The sequence below is a fragment of the Mytilus trossulus genome, chromosome 10 (genome assembly GCF_036588685.1).
Source record: "Mytilus trossulus isolate FHL-02 chromosome 10, PNRI_Mtr1.1.1.hap1, whole genome shotgun sequence".
In the NCBI taxonomy this organism is placed as follows: Eukaryota; Metazoa; Mollusca; class Bivalvia; order Mytilida; family Mytilidae; genus Mytilus; species Mytilus trossulus.
In genome coordinates this window covers 62,686,918-62,709,135 of record NC_086382.1, presented here as the reverse complement: position 1 = coordinate 62,709,135, position 22,218 = coordinate 62,686,918, and the positions used below count along the sequence as shown (strand labels likewise).

Genomic DNA, 22,218 nt, shown 5'->3' with positions numbered 1-22,218 from the left:
TGAATTAAAATGCCTACCTACAATGTATCAATTAAACATGTTACTAAAAATAACTTTTTTTGTAATCATATTAATCTCACAGTTGCACCTTTTTCACTCTGCACATGTTGCATGTATCATACAGGAGTTTTGTATCTACTTCAAACAATGATCCATTTGTGCCCGCTAGCCAGGTGCTTGACAAATATTTCCAGCTAAGTTCGCAGGCTAAAGATGGGGAAACTCCTCGTAGGGTAAAGAGTGCAAGTGACGCTTCACAGGTTGTCAGGCAAGGATTCACATTTTTAACTGTGTTTTTACTTGTGTACAGTTTGTTGTGTGTTAAAACCTTTTTGTTAATGTTTAGTTACTGTAAATAAAATTTGTTTATCTGTCTTGTTTGAATTATGTTTGGTTTATGTTTTCATTTTATTTTTGATTAGTTTAATTTAAGGATTCATTTTAAATTCATGAAGTAATTCAGTTTTTGATTGAAATTGAAAATAATTTGAAACATATTTTTCCTGTGTTGATTTAGAACATTTATGTTGAAAAAAATATGATTTGTAGAAATTCAGTTTTATATTTAAGTTTCTTTATTTACAATATTAGGTTTTTATTGGCACAAAAGAGGTATTTTGTTTTCTAGCATGTAATTTAATTAAACAATTAAAAGAGTAGTGTCTAGGGTGGTCACATTGAAAGTAGAAGCATGACCGTTTATAGGCAAATTTTAGGGTGTGCTGCAAGCCTGCATGTTGTACCCACTGTTTGAATAGAGATTTTTGTTTTATTTGAAAACCACACATTGTAGACTTTGTTTTTAGTAAATGTAGAGTTCCTTCCCTTAGTTTTATAAGCATGAACCTACAAGATTGTCAGCAGAAAGAGAGAGGTTAAATAGAATTTATGAATATTCATATCTCTGATTCTGACATGCTGTCAGAAATCTACAGGTTGATATCTTAATTTGCATTTTTCTTTAAATTATGTTTAATGCTTTAAAAGTCACATTTAATGCAGTAATTTTATCTCAAGAAAGTTATTAGTTGTGAACATTAAGTTACTTTTCAAACTTTCTTCTTCATAAATTTATTTTATGTTTACATAAAGAAAGATAAAGAAAACTAAATTTTGCGGGTTATTTAACAGTGTGCACCACATTTTTTATGTTATTTTGAATAGACAAAAAAAAATATTACAGTCATTTCTTATAATTTAATTCTAAATTCCATTTTAAACCGTAGAAAACCATGAAAAATCGTCGGTCACATGACTTAATTATGTCTGGGCTCAAAACAAAATAACGTCAGTCTATCAGAAGACGCTTTACATCCAAAATTAAATTATTTTCAAATATACTAAAAAGACCAATTAAAATGAGTTGATGAATACAACTTCTAGTCACTTGTCAATTTTCAACTTACATTGGCTAAATAAAACCACTTATTGTCATTTTTTTCTGGAATTGGAAATTTTGTAATTATTATGTCAGTATGGGACAGTTACCACTATGATATTGCCAGACTGAGTGTAATAAAATAATATTGATGCATGGGAGAGTTTGCTGTGGTAATAGCATGAACAATGCTGTGTCTGGTTTTAAATGAATGGTGACATAAGTGTATGTTTTAATAAGAGGTTGTGAGGGTAATCTGTGATGGTGTGTGTTTTGCTAGTAGGGTTGCTTTAACTAGTAAATTAATCTTATATATATATATATGTAGCTTAGTAGACATCTTATGCTAACAATAAATTCTTTCAATAGTCCAATGCTTAGCTTGTGAATTCTATTTCAGGATGGTGTTCCCTCCCTCATGATCATTTTTGTAGAATTTATGATTTTGTAAATTTGTATTGATTAAGATTAACTTTAAAGGGAGATTTAACGTTACTAGTCGTTAACTTGTGAAAAGAGATAAATTTATCTATAAAAAATGTGAGAACTCTTTATTCTTCCTAATTTAAAAAAAAAGATTGAATGGATAATTTTTAGGTTAGAATAAGTTTTTATTATACTATATAAGTCGATACAGTTTTCTTTATACTTTATAAGTTGAAATAAGCTTTCATTATAATATAAGTTAAAATAAGTTTTCATTATACTATAAGTTGAAATAAGTTTTTATTGCACTTGTACCATGTTGCATGGGTTATAAAAGTTTAAAAAAAAATTTCAATGTCTTGTAATGGAGTATTTTCCCTTGTAAGTATAAATACAGATAGTGGAGGGTTGTGTAATTTATAATTTTGAAAGGATTTTATTGTTGTTTTCTTTTTATGTAGATATGGCCATGTTAAAGAAGTTTGGGAATTATTAAAAGTATCATTACCAGAATGGAAACTGCCTTTACAAGAGTGGGAAAAAGAACTTCTTGAACAACAAGAACTTGAAAAGAAAGGAGATGAAGCCTCTTCTCCTGTAAGTTACCTTAAATCATTGTCAGTCTATTGCTACTATCCCCTCGATGCAATCTGTGACTTGATGGTTTATCATAGATATAAGAAGATGTGGTATGAGTGCCAATGAGACAATCTCCATCCATGTCACAGATTGTAAAAAGTAAACCATTATAGGTCAAAGTACGGTCTTCAACATGGAGCCTTGGGTCACAACGTACAGAAAGCTATAAAGAGCCCCAAAAAAAAACTAGTGTACAATCATTCAAACAGGAAAAACCAAATGTCTAATCTGAAGTAAAAAACAAGAAACAAGAAACACTTATAAACCACATCAACAAACAACAACTACTGAACATCAGATATCTTACTTAGGACAGGTGCAAGCAATTGCAGCGTGTTTGAATTATAATGGTACCAAACCTTCAACCTTATCTGAAACAATTGTGTAACATCACAAAGACACACTATAAAATATCAATTGAAATGGCTTAACTCAATCAAAAGACGTAATAACACAAATGAACATATACTGTCAATAAATGAATAAATTTGATTTATGATAAAATGTAAATACAAAATTACATTATCTTGAATCTTTGAGTGTGATTTAAGGAAAACTTTATTTTAGAAATTTGTATCGTTCTATCATGTGAAAAATTTGTTTTGAAGATGTTTTAAAAAAGAAAACCAACTGTTTCACTATTAAATTATGTTAGAAAGATTTCATTTAATTTCCTAGTGAGCAACACCAACAGAAATGTCAATTTTGATCGCTGCTATTGTTCAAAATGTGACTTCGTAGTAATTTTAATTGTGACAATACACAATAAAAATAATAATGAACTTCTGCTTTACAGGAATTAGCAAAGGAAGACAAATCTGAGAAGGATGCATCTAGTAAGGCAGAGAAAGATCCTAAAGCAAAGGACGGGAAAGACAAAGGAAAGGATCCAAAAGAAAAAGGTATATACTTCTACTCTGGTAATGAAAAATATAAAAATGAACAAAAAGCACTATAGTTTAAAGGCAAACCCATCAGATTAACACACATACAATGATTTCCTGTCCAAAACTTGTCAAAAGATTATATACAAATATAAAATGAAAGTGATCTAGTTATCAGTCAATCATTTATAAATTATAAGTCATATTTGTACTGTTTCTTGTACAAAGAATATTTTGATATTCATAACTGACATATTATTGTATCAGTGTTTACAGACCTTTGTCTGTTTATGTCAAAAATCTCTCTTTTACAAGTGATAGTCTTGTTTCAATATTAAAATGTTCAAAATATCTTTACTGAATATGAATATGTTTCTAAGTATTGGCTGATTGATATGATATGGGTTACAAATATAATAATTTGTTATTCAATCCCTTGTTTGTTATTTTAGAAAAAGGAAAAGACAAAGACAAAAAAGATAAAGATAAAGATAAGGACAAGAAAGGAGATAGTAAGTAGTGGTAACAATGTTGTGGAGAAGACAAGGACATGCTTGAAAATTGTCAGATACTCGTGTGCTAAAATAAGCAATAATCCAAATAATTTGGTTCTGTCATATTGTACAGAATTGGAAAACCATTGCATAAACATAGCATTATATGTTCTCATATCAAGCTAGCTGTGGAACCGTAGCTCTTAGGTCCTAAGTGACCTTATGTTATTTTTTTACTATTTTTGGATCTATGGTCTGCAAATACTGTAAACCAACTTATTTTCGCGAGCGATTTATTTTCGCGAATATGTAAAACTCTGTTGTTACCTTATCAAAATACACCAAGTCAGTTGGAAAATCACGAAATCAAATAGCCGCGAAGTGGACTAGAAAGGATCAAATGCGAAATAAAGTATCCGCAAAAATAAGTTGGTTTACAGTAGTCAAAACATAACATAAGGACCTAAGAGCTACGGTTCCGCAGCTAATATCAAGCATGGGAACCTTAGCTGAGTGCAACTCAAAATCAAAAGAAATGGTTATCAGTTGTTTTAAAACATTTAAAAGGAAACACACAAAACATATCATGTTATGTATTGAAAAATATATGAAAAGAAAATTTGTTATAAAGACATGTTTGTTATACAAACTGCTAAGTTTCAGCCCTTTAAAATAGATTATCCTATTTCACCATATTTACGCCTAGTATACATGTTTCAGGTCATAATCACCATATTTACACCTAGTATACATGTTTCAGGTCCTATTTCACCATATTTACACCTAGTATACATGTTTCAGGTTCTAGTTTGTATAGTAGTTATAGTAAGTGACAAAGAGAAATTAAAATTTTCTGACATTCTTTCAAATTAGCATATTTAGTTTTAAAAGTATTATTGTAAATCAATAACTGGGAAATGACATATGTGAACCCTTCTTGAGTAGAATAATAATTTGAAATACTATAATAGTGTTGTGGTCTAGATTGGAAGGAGGTGCTATTTTATACATTCTTTTTCATCCGAATAATTAATGTAGATATAATGGTATCAGGAAGTCCAGCAAGAAGGCGCTTTGCTGATGAAATATAGATGTCTGTTTTGTATTAGAATTTTCTTGAATAGTTATAATACTTTTGTTTACTAACTCATTCCTGTTATGGGACATACTTTGCACAGAATAAAAATAGTCTCAGTTATAATTCAGTGCATTAATGACAGATTAGTTTGAACTGATTTATGCACGAAATAAAAATTTTAATGTATCAATTCTGAATTCTGTTTGGTCATTTCAATGTTATTTTGATAACACATAGGGATCAAAGTTTCTTTATGCAACTGAGTGAAATGACAAAAAAATCAAATCAAATCTAACTGTTAACAAATTTTAAACTACAATGTACTAGAATTGGCTTTGTATATTAATGAAATAAGTTTAATAATTTTACTCCAGCAATTAACTATATTTTATTTTTCAGAGGAGAAAACTGGCCTAGAAGATAATGTAGTTCCAGAGAAGCCAGAAGTTGTTGTATTTGCCACATATTGGAGTCCATCAAAATATCCTGTCAAAGTCTCTGTCATGGGAGAAATGGTAAAGCATGTTTTTATGTAACTTTTATGTCCAATAAAAAGTAATTTCTTTTTTGAACCTTTCTTACCAATTTGATTATCACAGATTTTCTGATGTAATTGGGACAACATCTCTAATGCACCTTGAAATGAGGAACTCAAAAGTCATGTGTAAAGAAAAAATTACTGTGTAGTGATATTGGACATGTTTCTATTTTTAACAAATGACTGAACTTTATTATTTGTGGTGATTAGGAAAGTAGAGGAACATAGAATAAATATGTAAAAACTATGGAGCTATTGAATGTGTTCAAAGTATTAAATTTTCAAAGAACTTATTGTGTTAAAAAGGGGATATTTTACCACATGGAGCCGCATCACAACAGGATGTTCGGGGTTTGCTAATTTACGGAAAAAGTAATCTCACTTCGTACCCCGAAAATTTAACCACATATGTGAAAATGTCACAGCTTCGAAACGAGCTATCATACATATCCAAGTTTACGATGTGGACTGAGCTACAGGAGAAAACGTTACCATTATGGAAAACATTACCACTATGGAAAAACAATTAAAGATTTTGAGCCAATTGATGATTATTAAAAAAATCATGGTTTTCCAGGAAACTCATGGGCATATTAAATGCTTACGTTGATGATGATTTACAAAAATGGTTAATAATTTTAACATATGAGTAACTAATAAAATACTCATATTGTCATTTGAAGGATTTTTCATCACAAGTATAGCTAGTTTACCCATTAAAACATCAATATATAAAGTTAAGTTAGTAAAATTTACAAAATTAAAAAAAGTTTTACAAAGCAGGAAATCCATTTCAGAATAAAATCACCTATTTACTAGTATATACCACAAAGGACCTTTCTAAAACAAATGACTGAGAGGTGGTAACAATAAGCAGTATTTGTAATAATATTTTGTACTTACAGGCGAATGCAAGTGAAAAACTGAGACAGAATGGACTTTCACATCTATATCCCCACCCAGTATGTATTACACAGACTAGATCCTGCCCCCTAGAGCCACCACCCCCTCCAGAGAAAATACCCGCCTGGAAGTTAATAAGACCTAAGAAGAAGAAAACAACACCCTCTGATGAACCTGTGGGTATGTACAAAGTTACAAATAAAATAGAATTTATATTATCATTCCCAACAAAGCTGATACCTGACTGATGATATATCTCAACAACTGAAATGAAAAAAAATGTCTATAAATATATTTTTACCAAATAAGAAACAAACAAAATTGCTTCCTATCTACTGTGATTTGATTATTGTATGAAGGGCCAAAAATAACAAAAAAGATGTGTTATAAAAATAATTTCCAACATCTGGGCAAGGAGTTATAATATAACTTAGGTCTTGGTTAAAAAAAAGAAATCAATATGTACATTAGAAAAACATTTTTATCATAGATGACAGTAAACTTTTTTTGGCATTCAAATTTCATTCTTTTCTAAACTTTTTTTTTAAGGAAACTTTGAAAAAAAATGATAATTTATAATTTTGTTTCTTAAAGCTGAGCCAGAACCACCCAAACCAATTGAATGTTTAGAGATAACATCACCATTTGTTAACTACAAAGTTAGTCCAGTGCCAATACCTACAGAAACGTTAGTATTTATAGAATTTAAAAAATACAATTTGAAAAAAAGAAGACAAAAAAATTGGTATGAGGGCAAATTTACATGAGACAACTATCTTCAAAAGTTTAAATGAAGTCAATATAAAGATTTTATGCCACAGTACAGCTTTCAATCATGAGAAAACCGCAAGTCGGCTATAAAAGGCAATGACATGAACAAATGGGATACAATTTAAGATAGATAACTTGTGGCCTAATTAAAATAACAAAGCAGTGTAGGGAAAACATATATATGACAGAAATGAACCAACAACAACATCAACAATCACAGAGCTATAGACAATTTATTTCAAAAGTATTGACTTGAGACTTTGGTATCAAAAATTATTAATAAAAAATTTATACAAGAAGATTTTCTGTAAAAAATAACTTTTAGATTCCTACAAGTAAGATAACTTATATTTAGATGTATAAGTTAATCTTTTGAATGGTAGCAATTGTAAATACCAGCTAAAGACCACCTCTGGGTGCAGGTTTGTCTGGCTGTGTTGAAGACCCATTGGTGGGCTTCAGCTGTTGTCTGCTCTTTGGTTGGGTTGTTTACTCTGACATTTCCATTCTCAATTTTATATCTTCTAGGCATCGTCCCAAGTCCTCCCTGGAGAGAGGAGGTACCAGGTCCAGACCGGGAACAGCTAACCCTATAGAGGAGACTGATGAGAATGCTCCAGAACAAGAGGTGAAGAAAGTAGAGGAAGTTGTCAAACCTCCTGAGGAACCAGTCCCTGTGGAGGTGTGTGTGGCTTGTCACTAATCTGTTGATTAAATCAGACTTATAATCATTTAAAGAATGAGAATACCAAAAAAAATGTGTCAAGAATGATAGCACTTCTTTTTTTAGGGACTTCATAAGAATGTTAAGAATGTAGAAGGTTAAAAAATTCAGGTTTATAAAGCCTGCTGATTTTTTTTTTAATTCTTGTCAAACATTGGAGAAAATGAACTAAAAGAACTATAATACTTTATTACAAAGTGCAGGGTTTGTTAAATAAAATATAGGAATTTACACTGTAGTAACTTAAAATTAATTCCTTTGCACTTCAAAGCTAAGCTAAATACAAATTCGAAAAAAAAGCTTATTTAATAACAAAACAATTGGTGTATGTATTTTAAAATGGTCTGATTTATCAATGTTACTTTAATATATGATTTATTAATGTTGTTATTGGAGAAATACTAACGGTATGTTCATAATTTTTGTAACTAACTAAATTTTATGTTATTTATACATTGGATGTCTAATAATAATTGTCTGGTATAGGGTAAATAATCTGAGAGAAAGGATAACTTGTAATTTCTAATTGTGATGTTTTGATTAATTGGGGAGCTTAATACAATAACTGATATTTTGATAACAATTTTATTTATTAACATTATTTACCAAGGAACCGGTTGAACCAGTAGAAAAGCCATCTACTCCTGGAAAAGAGAAACGTAAAAGTTCAGGCACTAAAAGAGATAAGGATAAGGATATTGCTAGCCGTGAGGTAAAAGAATCATCTTTCTTACATTTCCTGATAGCAGAAAGTGTATGACTATCTTGTTTATTCTTAACATTTGGTGCTTGTTTAGATACAATTAATAAGACCATGTTTTTCAGATTTGAAATACTAAGAGTTAAACCAAAATTAGGTGAAAATTATGAAACATTGTATTTTCTTTGAAAATTGAATGACAAATTAAAATTATATCTTTATTTCAAAACTTTTTAAAATTTGAGTGGTAAATTTCAAATGTCAAACATTTATTGAAATGAATCTTGCTTGTAGTCCTTTTTACAATAAATTAGTATTTATAAGCTTCGATTAAGATTTCAGATAATAATGGTGTATTTTATTACAGGCATCGCCAGGTCCAAAGAAGGGATCAGCTGGAAAACCAGAAAGAACAAAGAGTGCTCGATCAGAGTCAAGATCAAGTAAAACTGATGAAAAGGAAAAACCAAAAGGTACATAGATAAAGAGGAATTATTTTATAAGATTGATAAAAAGAAGATCATTAATAAGTTTTTCAAGAACTATAAGTTGACAAATGTATGTTAAACTTTTCTTTTTTAGAAGGACATTGTAAATGTGGGTGTGCTTCAACCCATTATAACCTGTTGTCAAGATGTATTGCGAATTCAATCGTAGATTCAGTCAAAGATGATATACCATAATCTATTTGTTATTTGAGCAACAATTTTACCATTGTACATGTTGTATTAAATTTTAGCTCCCCCATCTGAGAGTGGTGGCTTAGCTCCCCCTCCCCCTGCAGACTCCAATGCCACAACTCCTGACCCTAATGCAGAGGAAGGCACTGGTGAAGAAAAACCTGAAGAGGAAAAGACTGCAGACAGTGATGCATCAAAACCTAAGAAAGTTTGGTTGGATTTTGAACAGTTTTGTAAATGTTTTAAGTAAGTTTTGAGATATGTTGTGGTATGTAAGCTATCTTTAGTAGTGGTCCAGTTTGCTTGATGGTATACATATTTAATCATTTGTTTTACTTTAAAAAGTTAGAGGTAAGGAACAGAAATCAGTTAACCCTAGCTCATAGAAACTAGTACTGTATATTAACTTTTTACCTCTAACACACTGTATCCTTATGTCGGGTAATTCAATGTTTTGTGTTTTGGGAAAAGACAACATTAAAGACAGACCATTTTTCATTTTTATCAGAGCTGTTTATATTTCTTTATATTTTGTATTAAGAAATACTTTTACAAGACAGCATATTAATGATTATTTTTTTCAAGATAGTGTATGAATGTTTACATGATATAAAACATTGTAATAATGATTATTCTCCATTTTAGAACATTATATATTTACCACAAGCCAAACACATATAAGTACAATCATAAACATGGAGATTTGAAGGTAAGTGTTGCCAAAAAATCTTTTGAATATTTGTGCTATTAATGGCTAATTAACTGAAATTAATTTTAAATGTAAAAGCTTTTTAGGTGAAAACATTTGAAGTTTGCAATTTGTTGTTTTGATTTTTTTTTAAATTATTGTTTGATGTGCTTTTTGTATGGTTGTAATAATTTGAATTTTGAATTTAACTAAAATCTTTTTCAATTAAAATAAATATGCATATTTAAAAGAATTCATAACAAACTGATTATTTCCCATTTAAATAAAATTTTATGAATATAGCTTGATGCTGTCGCACAGTTAAACTCTGTCGCGGGAAATCCTGCTCCCGTCGTTGAAACCCCTAATACTACTCTTAAGAAGGTAACAATGGTAGACTCTTGTTTTTTTTCTCTTATTTTTCCTTCATTCAGAAGTTAGATAAAGTTTACAACTTTCAGGTTTGTTTTAATTATTGTTGTTGTATCGACACAGTGTTCCAACTTATAAGTTGTGTGAGGGTATCTGGTGCTCTTTAAACAGATTGTTCTTCATACAATCAACAACCAAACTATGTGTACCTGTTTCTTCATACCTTTTATAATATCCCTTGCAATGAACCTATCACCTTTTTTTGTCTTCCACTCATTGTGTAACATCGCTCATTGTGTAACATCGCTCATTGTTGCAAAAATCTGTGGAGATGATCTTGTGCAAAACCTAGTCTACATCTTAATTTTTATAATTATAAATCACTGTTCATGTTATATCTTTAAAAGAAGTATCTGTTAAATTCATTTACAACTTTTAGACTTAAAGCCAAAGTTTATTCCTGTCTATTATTGAAAACCATATGTTGACCACTAAATCTATTTTTTTGTGGTTTTAGTTTTTGATTCGATAACTCATGGTCACGTCCCCATATCTCTTTTGATTATTTTAATAAAAAAACTCTTTTAAAATACTTTTCAAAATTTGATTGCTGAAACATGTAGTGTTTAAATGATCATACTGGTATACTTATAGAAAGTTTATCATAGTTATCATTCCAGAACTTTATGTGAATTTGATTAAATTTTCTTTTGACTGATCAGTAAAAATCACTTATTGTTAAACTTATTTTTAAAAGTAAAGGATAGTATCATACATATTGAATAATTGTTTATGATTGTTAATATCAGCACTCCTATAAGGTAAATATATCCAAAACAAGTAAATGGGAGCTCACTTTGACATTTTTCTTACATATACAAATAGGTTGTTGATATAATTATGGTGAAATGTTTGATTACTTTAATGTTGGTTGAGGAAGAACTTTCAATGGAGCATCTAGACTCATTTTAATAACTTCAGTAGGAACACTGTTTTTTGTTGTGTTAGTATTTTGATTTTGCACGAGCTATATATCCTGCAATTTTTTGTTTATGTTTTACATACTTTTGGTCTTTATCTTTTATAAAGAATGAACAGGACAGTTTCTAGTAGTCTTTTGATAGATTTTAATTTTTGTGTGTATAAACAGTGAAGCATCAGATTAATATTTTTCTTTTAGAAACAAATGATAGGACTTGTTTACTTCAGAAAGTTCAAATTGAAATAGTAGCCATATTATGTTTGAGTTTTATAAATAATAAAAGTAATAATGTAACTTGGTGATGGTTGCTGTTTTAAAATTCATTTAATTTGTGTGATAACTTAATCTTAATTTCAAATTAATCAACAAAATTGTCTTGATCAGCCTTTTGCATGCTAGCATGTTGTCATGGAATCCATTCAACAAGCATGACAATTGACCAATCACATTGCTTAAAATCCAAAACATGTGCTTGACATTATCATAATCAGCTTCATTTTCAGAATGTAACACCATCTGTGGCTCCCATTGGAAAGGGAGACAAGAAGGGAGCACCCACTGCGGCCGGGGTAAATACGTCTTCTTCAAAGACATCGCAAACACCTACACACTCTGCACCGTCTCCCACTAACCTACACAGTGTGAGTATTTCCCTGGCAACACATCACTGCATAGGGGAGATAATCCAAAATCAGATTATTTTATATATAAGGGAGATAATCCCCTGTGAAAAAATCAAATTGTTTATTTTTAAACAAATTTTATGGTCATTCATGTGTTTAGAGGGACAAAAAAAGAGATAATTTAGCTTGTTAGTGTTTTATTATGTCTGTCGTAATTCAATGTTTGAAAACATTTAGGTTTTTTCTATGTTAGGACTTGAGGTTTTGAATGTTAGTTCTAATCTTGTGACTAGAAGATCTAACAGCATGTATAGTTAGAAAAACAATATAGATGCATGTCTTAGACATTACATGTATGTTCACATTAAGCAAATTTCAAAATAGAAAATTATTCTCATGAAATAGTTTAAGATTTGAACATAATTATAATGAGATAATTTTCTCATTTGCATACAAAATTTATAAAAAAAATAGTTCTCAGAAAGACATTTTGGTATTCATTTTTGAACCAGAATTTATATATTAATAAGTATTGACTACAAATGAAGAGTCTGCTAGATAGTTAATGTAAATACTTTAAAAATTGATATGTGATCAATGTTCCTTGTTGATTTGTAGGAATTCTCACTGTGTTGGTAAAATAAGGAGATTTAGTTATGTATATTTAAGTAGCTCACTGTGCAGTGGTGTGGGGGCAGGGGCTTGATGTTGTATATTCTTTAGTTCATTGTATCAATTTACTCCCTCTCCAGATATCCTGTATAATATTTGAGGGGTCATTATACCTCCATATAATATTTTTTCTAAATGGTTGAGGTACTTCAGAATGATACCATTCAAGCTAACAGCATGTTAATTTTGTTTCAATTTTATTATTTCTAATGTTTAAAAACTTAATGACAATGTCCCTGTAGAGAACAAAAAAAACAAAGATACACTAACAAGAAAATGTAGAAGTTTAATTAAAGTCCTTTGATTTATATTATTTATTGATCCCAATTTTTAAAGAAAACTATTGTAGTTTAGAATCAGGAGTAAAGTTAGATAACTCCTACATTAGAATATGTCTAATTAAGGTATTGGCTTATTGATTACACAGTACACAAACCACTGACTTAGCATGTGTCCTGCGGCTTGTGTAGTATATGGTCTATGTATGCTAGATATACAGAAGAAAGAATTGTCAGAAGCCACAAATTTGTTCAAATAGATAGTAAAGATATTTTTGAAGAGAACTGATATTTAAGTCACTCTTTGTAAATGACTTTTATTTTTCTGATCTTAACTTTATTCTTTTCAATTTTCAAATTTGTTTTCATTGGAGCAGACAAGCCTAATGTACTTGGTTATCATAAAACTGAAAAGAAATTTTGAAAATATTTAGGTATTCTGAATTAAATGTTGACCTTTCAAAATAGAAAAAAGTACACATTTAATACAATGAAAGAAGAGCAATAATGAAATCTTTCTTGGCTTATATATTCTGTTTTATAAAGTTATTTAGAAATTTAACTCACCAACTAGTTAATTTGTGAATTTGTGGCGTCTGTTTCAATTCTTTGTAGAAATAACGTAGCAAAAACGGAAACCAGAAGTATATAAAGTAGATAATATAAAGTAATAAACAGGTGTAATGTGCTGAACTTTCTATTTCAGTGTGGGTTATAATACCCAGTTATATTTAGACTATACCCTCTTTTCGTAAAGGTTCTTATTTTAATAATGTGCATGATGGTTAATTATAAATCTGCTGGTTATGGTGGCTATGTTTGAGCATGTTATTAACCTAACAAAGGTGATATAGATTTGTTTTAACAGTGATAGTAGTAAATAAAATAAATATTTTAACTTTTGTTTTCTGTTTGGTTACATTAAAAAGATATTGACAATAGAAATAACAGTAAATGTTTGTGTTAGTTTTAGAATTTTGTAGTTTTATTAGTATTAATCCTTATGTAGTGTTCTTGTTTTATTTTTCAGTCTTCAGGAGACGACAGGTCACCAAACTATTTGTGTATCCTTTTTAGTCTGTATTGATAATAATAAGGAAATACTGAACATCAACATGTAAATCGAATTAACATGGCATACCTGTCAACGTGTTGAAGTGAAAATGCAATTAAATAACGGAATAACTTATCTAAGAATTCTATTGTAGAAAAGAGTATTCATCTAGTGATTGATCAATTAATTGAATAATCAATGCATCATGATTTTGAATTACTCCATAAGTAAATTTGTAGTTAAAAGTAGCCAATGCTGGTGAAATGCAAGTGTATACAAATTTATTTTCAATCTGTCATTAGTTTTGTGCATTTACTATTTTACCTTGACCATCATAAAGTTGTTGACAACTTGAAGCCAACAGACATAGTGATTTTGTTCTCTGCCATTTCACGATTACATGAGCCACCACCACTAGCTGTTGATGAACCTAAGAAACCACATACAGCAGGGAAAAGGGGAGATAAACCTGATCTGGAAAAAGATACTACAAATATGACAGATCTAACCATTGATGGTAGGACTTTGATAATTATATCAAGCCTCTACCATATTGCTCATAAGAAAACGTTTTGCCATTTTTATTGGATTTTTTTAGAAAAAACACTAAAAATGAAGTCAAGCTTTACAGTAAGGTCTATTTAAAGAAAATTATTGAATGCTAAATCTTTTATATTTCTTCTGGAAGTTGTTGGAAAAAGGACTTCTTATTTCAAGTACATGTATCGCAAAAGTACTTTTGGTTTCTTAAAAGCTATGTTTTTCCATACTTTATTTAACATGTTAATATATGCTCAAGTTTTATCTTGTGAATAGTTATTGTAAACCAACCAATTTTTGCAAGCGATTTATTTCCGCTTCTTTCATGATTAGAAAAATAATGAGAATATTTAATACTTTGATCTTTCCTTATCTATCATCATCAAAGTGAGTTTGAAAATCACGAAATTAAATTGCCCTGAAGTGGGCTAGAAAGAGCTAAATGTGAAATAAAGTATCCTCCAAAAATAGTTGGTTTACAGCATATTTATTATTCCTTCTTATTAATGTTTTGTGAAACACATAGAAAAGCAATAACGAAAGCAAATATGTTCATAAATTTAACCAGTAAATATTATTTTAATGCTATCAGAGGATCTAATATTTACAAGTGCTAATGTGGAAGGTAAGAATGTCTGTGTTGTAACTTGGAAAATTGGACCCTTTCAGTGTACCTTATTTACTCTACCATATCATGAAATGGAGATAAATGAACTCATTTTTATTAGCTCACCTGGCCCAAAGGGCCAAGTGAGCTTTTCTCATCACTTGGCGTCCGGCGTCCTGCGTCGTCGTCCGTCGTCGTAGTACTGCGTTAACTTTTACAAAAATCTTCTCCTCTGAAACTACTAGGCCAAATTTAACCAAACTTGGCCACAATCATCATTGGGGTATCTAGTTTAAAAATTGTGTCCGGTGACCCCGCCAACTAACCAAGATGGCGGCCATGGCTATAAATAGAACATAGGGGTAAAATGCAGTTTTTGGCTTATAACTCAAAAACCAAAGCATTTAGGGCAAATCTGACATGGGGTAATATTGTTAATCAGGTTAAGATCTATCTGCCCTGAAATTTTCAGATGAATTGGACAACCTGTTTTTGGGTTGCTGCCCCTGAATTGGTAATTTTAAGGAAATTTTGTTGTTTTTGGTTATTATCTTGAATATTATTTTAGATAGAGATAAACTGTAAAAAGCAATAATGTTCAGCAAAGTAAGATCTACAAATAAGTCAACATGACCAAAATGATCAGTTGACCACTTTAGGAGTTATTGCCCTTTATAGTCAATTTTTAACCATTTTTCGTAAATCTTAGTAATCTTTTAGAAAAATCTTCTCCTCTGAAACTGCTGGGCCAAATTATTTGAAACTTGGCCACAATCATCATTGGGGTATCTAGTTTAAAAATTGTGTCCGGTGACCCCGCCAACTAACCAAGATGACCGCCATGGCTATAAATAGAACATAGGGGTAAAATGCAGTTTTTGGCTTATAACTCAAAAACCAAAGCATTTAGAGCAAATCTGACATTGGGTAAAATTGTTAATTAGTTGAAGATCTATCTGCCCTGAAATTTTCAGATGAATTGGACAACCTGTTTTTGGGTTGCGGCCCCTGAATTGGTAATTTTAAGGAAATTTTGCTGTTTTTGGTTATTATATTGAATATTATTATAGATATAGGTAAACTGTAAACAGCAATAATGTTCAGCAAGGTCAGATTTACAAATAAGTCAACATGACCAAAATGGTCAGTTGACCTCTTTAGGAGTTATTGCCCTTTAAAGTCAATTTTTAACCATTTTTCGTAAATTTTATATATCTTTTACTAAAATCTTCTTCTCCGAAACTGCTGTGCCAAATTGATCCAAACTTGGCCACAATCATCTTTGGGGTTTCTTGTTTAAAAAATGTGTCCGGTGACCTGGCCATCAAACCAAGATGGCCACCACGGCTAAAAATAGAGCATAGGGGTAAAATGCAGTTTTTGGCTTATAACTCAAAAACCAAATAATTTAGAGAAAATCTGACATGAAGTTAAATTGTTAATCAGGTCAAGATCTATCTGCCCTGAAAGATGAATTGGACAACCTGTTTTTGGGTTGCGGCCCCTGAATTGGTAATTTTAAGGAAATTTTGCTGTTTTTGGTTATTATATTGAATATTATTAAAGATATAGGTAAACTGTAAACAGCAATAATGTTCAGCAAAGTAAGATCTACAAATAAGTCAACATGAACGAAATGGTCAATTGACCCCTGTAGGAGTTATTGACCTTTGTAGTCAATTTTCAATCTGCTTCCTTTGTTTAATATTCATTTAGACCAAGGTGAGCGACACAGGCTCTTTAGAGCCTCTAGTTTAGAATGACAGAGAAGAATTCATATTGACAAAATTTTCATGAATTGATTATTTTCACAGTTTAAGCAGATATATAGCCAATCGCGTATTAAGTTTAATTAAATTTTGTAGGCGATTATAAGAAAAGTAAACTTGTAAAACTTGTATAACCACACAAATGATGTCAAAAATGTATTACATTATAGGATCAGTAGTTGGTAGAACACCAGCCCCACCCCCTCCAGTCACCCCAGGGACATTGGTTGCTGAACCCTACTCCTGGAAAAGTTTGGTGACAGGACAGCCAATACTTCGTCTACGCACCACTGGTAACAGAGCAGCTGTTCTTAGCCTACCACCAGGGTAAGTCAAAACTTTGTCACAACAGATAAAATTGAGAATGCAAACAGAGAATATGTGGAAGCGACAATTATCCGACCAAGGATCACAAAACAGCCGAAAGGCCACTGATGTGTCTTCAACACATCAAGGAAATCCTGCACCATGAGCCAGGCTTCAGCTGGTTCTTCAACAAAATGTGTACTTTAGTTCTGTGAATATAAAGATTAATTACTGTCTTTATTATTTTCTGTTGAAAAGTTAGGTACTGGTAACTTTAGAAGGTACTTTTTAAATTAGGGGTCCACACAATGAATTATCTGCTGTGGTTTGTTCAGTTGCCATGTTATTAAGTTTTTAATGTCTTACGATATTTATCATACAGAAAATACTTTTTTTCAGTTTATATTTTCCCAGATTTATGGTGTTTTCTCATCCTGAACACACATTTCACCTTTGTTTTACTATTCTAATTGTTTTCAGTCGCCATATTCTTAAACTTATGATGTAGTTTCCTTTTTACATTCATTACATCTTTGTTTTTATATTTTTCAGACGCCATGTTCTGAGATTTATGATGTCTTCTCCTCTTGGACATACAGTGCATCTTTGTTCTACCATTCCATTTGTATTTGGAGATGAAGAATCTGTTATGAAAGAACTTAGAAAGGTACAGATATATTGAAAAAGGTGTTAAAAATACACCATTACTTGTGGAATGAATTGTAGTTGTGGTCTTCTTTACATGATTCACAAATTGAACACTTTCAGCAAGTGATTGGATTTGTATTTTAAAATGGCACATGTCTAATTATTAAACCTCATGAATAAAATTATGTGATCTTTAAACAATTTAATTTTGATATTAAACCCCAACCTTTTGAATTTGATTACTGTTTATTTTAATTTGTAAACAAATTGTCTCACAATCAACCAGCCACAACTATTTTCTGATCTATGCCATATCTTTTGTAGGAAAGTTGCAGATTTGTTGACAATGCCACCCAGGTTATTAACTGTATAGGGAAATGCATTAACTCATTTAGCGACCCAGAGGGATTCAAACAGAACTGGGAGGAGTTAGTCACCTGTCACTGTCCATACAGATATGACAAAACAATGTCAAAACAGCATCATTTCCAGGTTTGTATTAAATGGGTGGGACAAGGGGAGGAGATAGTCACCTGTGACTGTCCATACAGATATGACAAAACAATGTCAAAACAACATCATTTCCAGATTTGGATTACATGAATGGGACAAGAGGGGGAGTTCTATACCCGCGATTCCTTACAAATATGAAAAAATAATGTCATTTCATTATTCTATTTTTTACACATTTAAATATTTCAAAATCTTTAAATCATAAAAAATACTGTTTTAATTTAATTTATCTAGAGAAATTTTGATTCTCTGTGTATTCAGTGATGTCACAGATAGTCATTTCCACTGATTGTAACAACACATAGTGAAATATTACAACCTACATTAAACAACTACAAAATGAAAAAAAAAAGATTATTTTTTTTTATGAAATATGAAAACAATCTATATTAACCAATTTATTGTACAATTTAATTGCAGTAGTCTTTATAAATGCAGTTTCACATTCAAGAGACCTTGCAACAACTATTTGAGAGGTCCATAGGCTTAATTTGGTTGTGCTAAATTACTACTATCTAATATGTTTTAAGGAATCAGCAATCATTTCATATAGTTGAATAGTTTATGAATTTGATTTGATTTATAAGTACTTCTATTTTAGATATTTAATCAAGCATTATACCACACACTGAAGGATGGCTTGTCAGAGATGTTGTCACATGACTTGGCATTCGCTTGGAGAACTTTTACATTTGATGCTGTTACAAAGAATATCTTAGGCCTACCTACCAGCAGCCGGCCAGGTATTTCAATTTTCTTCCTTTCATTATGTCTTATATTTAGAAATAATGCTTTATACATAAATGATGGATACAAGCATGTTGCAATTGTACACTTGATGTCTTGACTCAGTATTTTGCCAAATATCGATATATTTTACTTCCTAAAGAAATGTTTAATTTAATTTAAATTCCAGTATCAATGAAACAAGACAAAGAGACACATCTTGTCAAACAAGGATAAATTTTGAGGCCCTTTTACTATTTGGAAGTTCTGTCCTCATTAGTTTTACTTGTTATAAATTGCCCTAAAAGCCCCTTTGCAATAATTAAGAGACTAGAAATAGTTTTGATATTAAAAGTTTTAAATGAATAAAATGTTGTTTAAAATGATGATGTTTGTTATCTAGGGACAGGAGGATCAACCAGATCAGCCACTAAACCAGTCAAGGGAGAGAAAGACAAAGATAAAAAAGGAGATGCTGATAAAAAACGTGAGTGAGGGAAAAAAATATACACAGATTAATTAATGATAGCTAATTTCAGTGTTAACTAAAAAACTTTCTATTGTAGGACAGTTGCATGTTGTTAAAGTATTAAGTTATTAAGCATGAACCTTTTATTTGTCAATAAACACTGCTGAATAATTTTGATGGATTTATCTTTTGAAATGTATTGACACAAAGAATTTAACATGTATTTGTCTATTGTTGTATTAAAAACAAGTACTGTTTAGATGACAGTTTCCTTGTTGTAATTTAACCTGAAATTTCCAGCAGTTTTCTTCAATGCATCAATAACCTTTTGCGAAAACACTAGTAGTACTCCACCAAGAAAAACTGACCCCCAGAAAATAGCCAATAGTGCGTAAAGAAGTGTTAAACACAAACCAATGCCATTTGTCAGGTTTAATTTTAATAATGTGGTCTGTTTCCTCAGTGTCTTTACATGATAGATCAACAACATAGGTTATGTCAAATGGTATTGCCATTTAGAATAATTTAAATATCACAGGAGTGACTACTTAAGTGAGTCAATTTTTTTTCCAGTTTTAGAAATTGCTTTTGAAGGATGTGTTTTATGTTACTTAAAACATCAGACTGCCATCACTATATATTTAAGGAGAACAAAATTGTCATATTGCTTATTATCTAGTACATTGATTCAGTAGATTTTTGTGTTTTTAGCCCCAATTGAAGTTCTAAATTTATTTATTGTTACTCCTATAAGTTTCCTTCTAAAGATCCTTGATATTTATATAAATTATAATTGTTTAACTTTAATTTTTAAGAATATTTTTCTTAATTTCAATTAAAGCTTGGAAAATAACATTTTAGCAGTTCGTTCAATATTAATACATTGCATGTTTTGCTGGGATATTTTTGTGATTAATTTTTATCCTGCATGTCTTTAGAGGCAGCCCCAGTAGAGGGTATGTGGTATACTGGCTTTATGGTTTTAACAGTAGTGTATTTTTTGTTGCAAGTTAATTTTCAGTTTTCCATAAGTTTTAAGTTATTGTGTATCATCAGGCCATATACCATTTGTAATAAATAATATTTAGAAAAAAAAAATAAACACTCAATTGTGGTGATCAGCAATATTGTCCTTACTGCTCTCTAAACAGTTTTGAGATAAGCTTTCTATTTAATCTAACCCTGTAACCTCCCTCATGATCTATTTATAAGTTTCTGTGAAGTAGCTTCATTTGTTTAAAAAACCCCATGAATAAGTCTTTTATAATAGTGGTAATTCCAGATCTTAAACTTCTGATAACCTTATTAGGATGAAAATTCTAAGTATTCAACTAAAAGTTAAAAAACATTCTAATCCAATAAAATTTAAGAAATTCTTGCAAATTTTTTTTAACGAGTAATGAATATTAAGATATGCCTTATAGAATCTGATGGTACACAATGCTTTGTAATTTGCCAGAAATGTTTTGATCTGTTTTGCATGATAATTTTTCTGTTTGATTTTTTTTATTATATTAAATGTTGTCATGGTTTGAAAATTAACTTTAAATACTTCCTCATTTTTAACCATTTTCGCATATAACTAATTTAAAGATTCTATTGGGAATGCTAAATAGGGTGAGGTTAATCAGTATGAAGTCATGAATTATAGCAGTAACATGAAAGAAAATTAATAAAAAATCTTTAGGTTGAGGGTGCTAATAATAGTTATTAAGGTAGTCTCTATTTATCTTCATATGGATTGCATTCATTTAAGTTAATTTTATTTGTATTTAAATCTATAGTCAAAGTTTTATTTAGCGTGCACATACTTAGAAAAATCTATAACTTTCTGACTTTTAATTTACTATTGTAGGTAAAAGTTAACTATGAGGGTTCTTAAACTGTAAATTCAGAAAAATGATTATAAGATCGTTGCAAATAGTTTCTGAATTTACAGTTTTGTTTATGTTTCACTTCAATTAAGTTTAAACCTTTTTAGTTAATTGATCAATTATGGAGAAAAAAAATCTGAACTTTTATATTCTTGTCAGAGATCAGGAAAATAATTTGTACATAATGTTAGTGCTAATAATTTATTAAGACATATTTTCCTATGTTATATACGTATTGTTGATACAATCTTTTGTCAGTTTTACAAGATTACAAATCTATTTTTGAATTGTATTATTTTGTTTTGATAATAGATTAGTTATAATACAATTGATTTGTTGCTGTAAACTTAACAAAAAAAAAAATATTTCAGGAGAAGCAGATAAAGCAGAAAACCAATGGGCAAATAGGTAAGTTTAATCAGCTTAGTATGATATCAGGAATTGGGGGGAGGGGGGGGGGGGTAATATAGGGAACCAGTAGTCCATGGCCCCTTACATTTGAGCTTGGCTTACCCATACACTTTACACTTTATGCTTGATCATTTTACCACTGGGCAAATAACAATATTGGCTGTGGTAACACAATTTCAATTTCCAACCCTACTTTATTGACTTTCCTCTTCAAGGTTGACTTATTTGTTTTTTCTTGGTAAATTATAATTATACTTATCATGTTTCTAAATTACAGGGAGATGACTCCAGATGAACAGATTGCTTTGGTTAAAATCCAGAGAAACTGGAGAGGTTCATGGGTCAGAAAGATGACACAGGCTAGAACTCCTGGTCAGTGCAATTTACTTCTTTATTTTGAGAAAATCTGTTAATTTCTTCATGAAGTTATTGAAAGAAATATAACTTAAGAAAGAAGCCACTTCATGCTAA

The 22,218-nt window shown here is 30.4% G+C and overlaps 1 protein-coding gene across 25 annotated transcripts in view; it reads left to right on the top strand.

Moving 5' to 3' along the window:
• Positions 1-22,218, top strand: part of LOC134688348 (androglobin-like) — an 81,770-nt gene that overhangs the window by 44,070 nt on the left and 15,482 nt on the right. For 17 of the 25 annotated variants that reach the window (XM_063548987.1, XM_063548995.1, XM_063548990.1 and 14 more), the window contains 25 exons: positions 125-268; positions 2,266-2,401; positions 3,240-3,345; positions 3,780-3,839; positions 5,299-5,414; positions 6,343-6,520; positions 6,935-7,028; positions 7,640-7,793; positions 8,446-8,547; positions 8,903-9,008; positions 9,275-9,461; positions 9,861-9,924; positions 10,207-10,287; positions 11,761-11,898; positions 13,861-13,894; positions 14,225-14,401; positions 15,017-15,049; positions 16,971-17,127; positions 17,659-17,773; positions 18,079-18,246; positions 18,869-19,010; positions 19,397-19,480; positions 20,401-20,418; positions 21,708-21,744; positions 22,025-22,119. In XM_063548987.1, the coding sequence (XP_063405057.1) occupies positions 125-268; positions 2,266-2,401; positions 3,240-3,345; positions 3,780-3,839; positions 5,299-5,414; positions 6,343-6,520; positions 6,935-7,028; positions 7,640-7,793; positions 8,446-8,547; positions 8,903-9,008; positions 9,275-9,461; positions 9,861-9,924; positions 10,207-10,287; positions 11,761-11,898; positions 13,861-13,894; positions 14,225-14,401; positions 15,017-15,049; positions 16,971-17,127; positions 17,659-17,773; positions 18,079-18,246; positions 18,869-19,010; positions 19,397-19,480; positions 20,401-20,418; positions 21,708-21,744; positions 22,025-22,119 (2,726 nt within the window). Of the gene's footprint in view, positions 1-124; positions 269-523; positions 613-2,265; positions 2,402-3,239; positions 3,346-3,779; positions 3,840-5,298; positions 5,415-6,342; positions 6,521-6,934; positions 7,029-7,639; positions 7,794-8,445; positions 8,548-8,902; positions 9,009-9,274; positions 9,462-9,860; positions 9,925-10,206; positions 10,288-11,760; positions 11,899-13,860; positions 13,895-14,224; positions 14,402-15,016; positions 15,050-16,970; positions 17,128-17,658; positions 17,774-18,078; positions 18,247-18,868; positions 19,011-19,396; positions 19,481-20,400; positions 20,419-21,707; positions 21,745-22,024; positions 22,120-22,218 lie in introns of those variants that run through there. The other 8 variants (XM_063548977.1, XM_063548998.1, XM_063548980.1 and 5 more) reach the window with 8 other exon arrangements.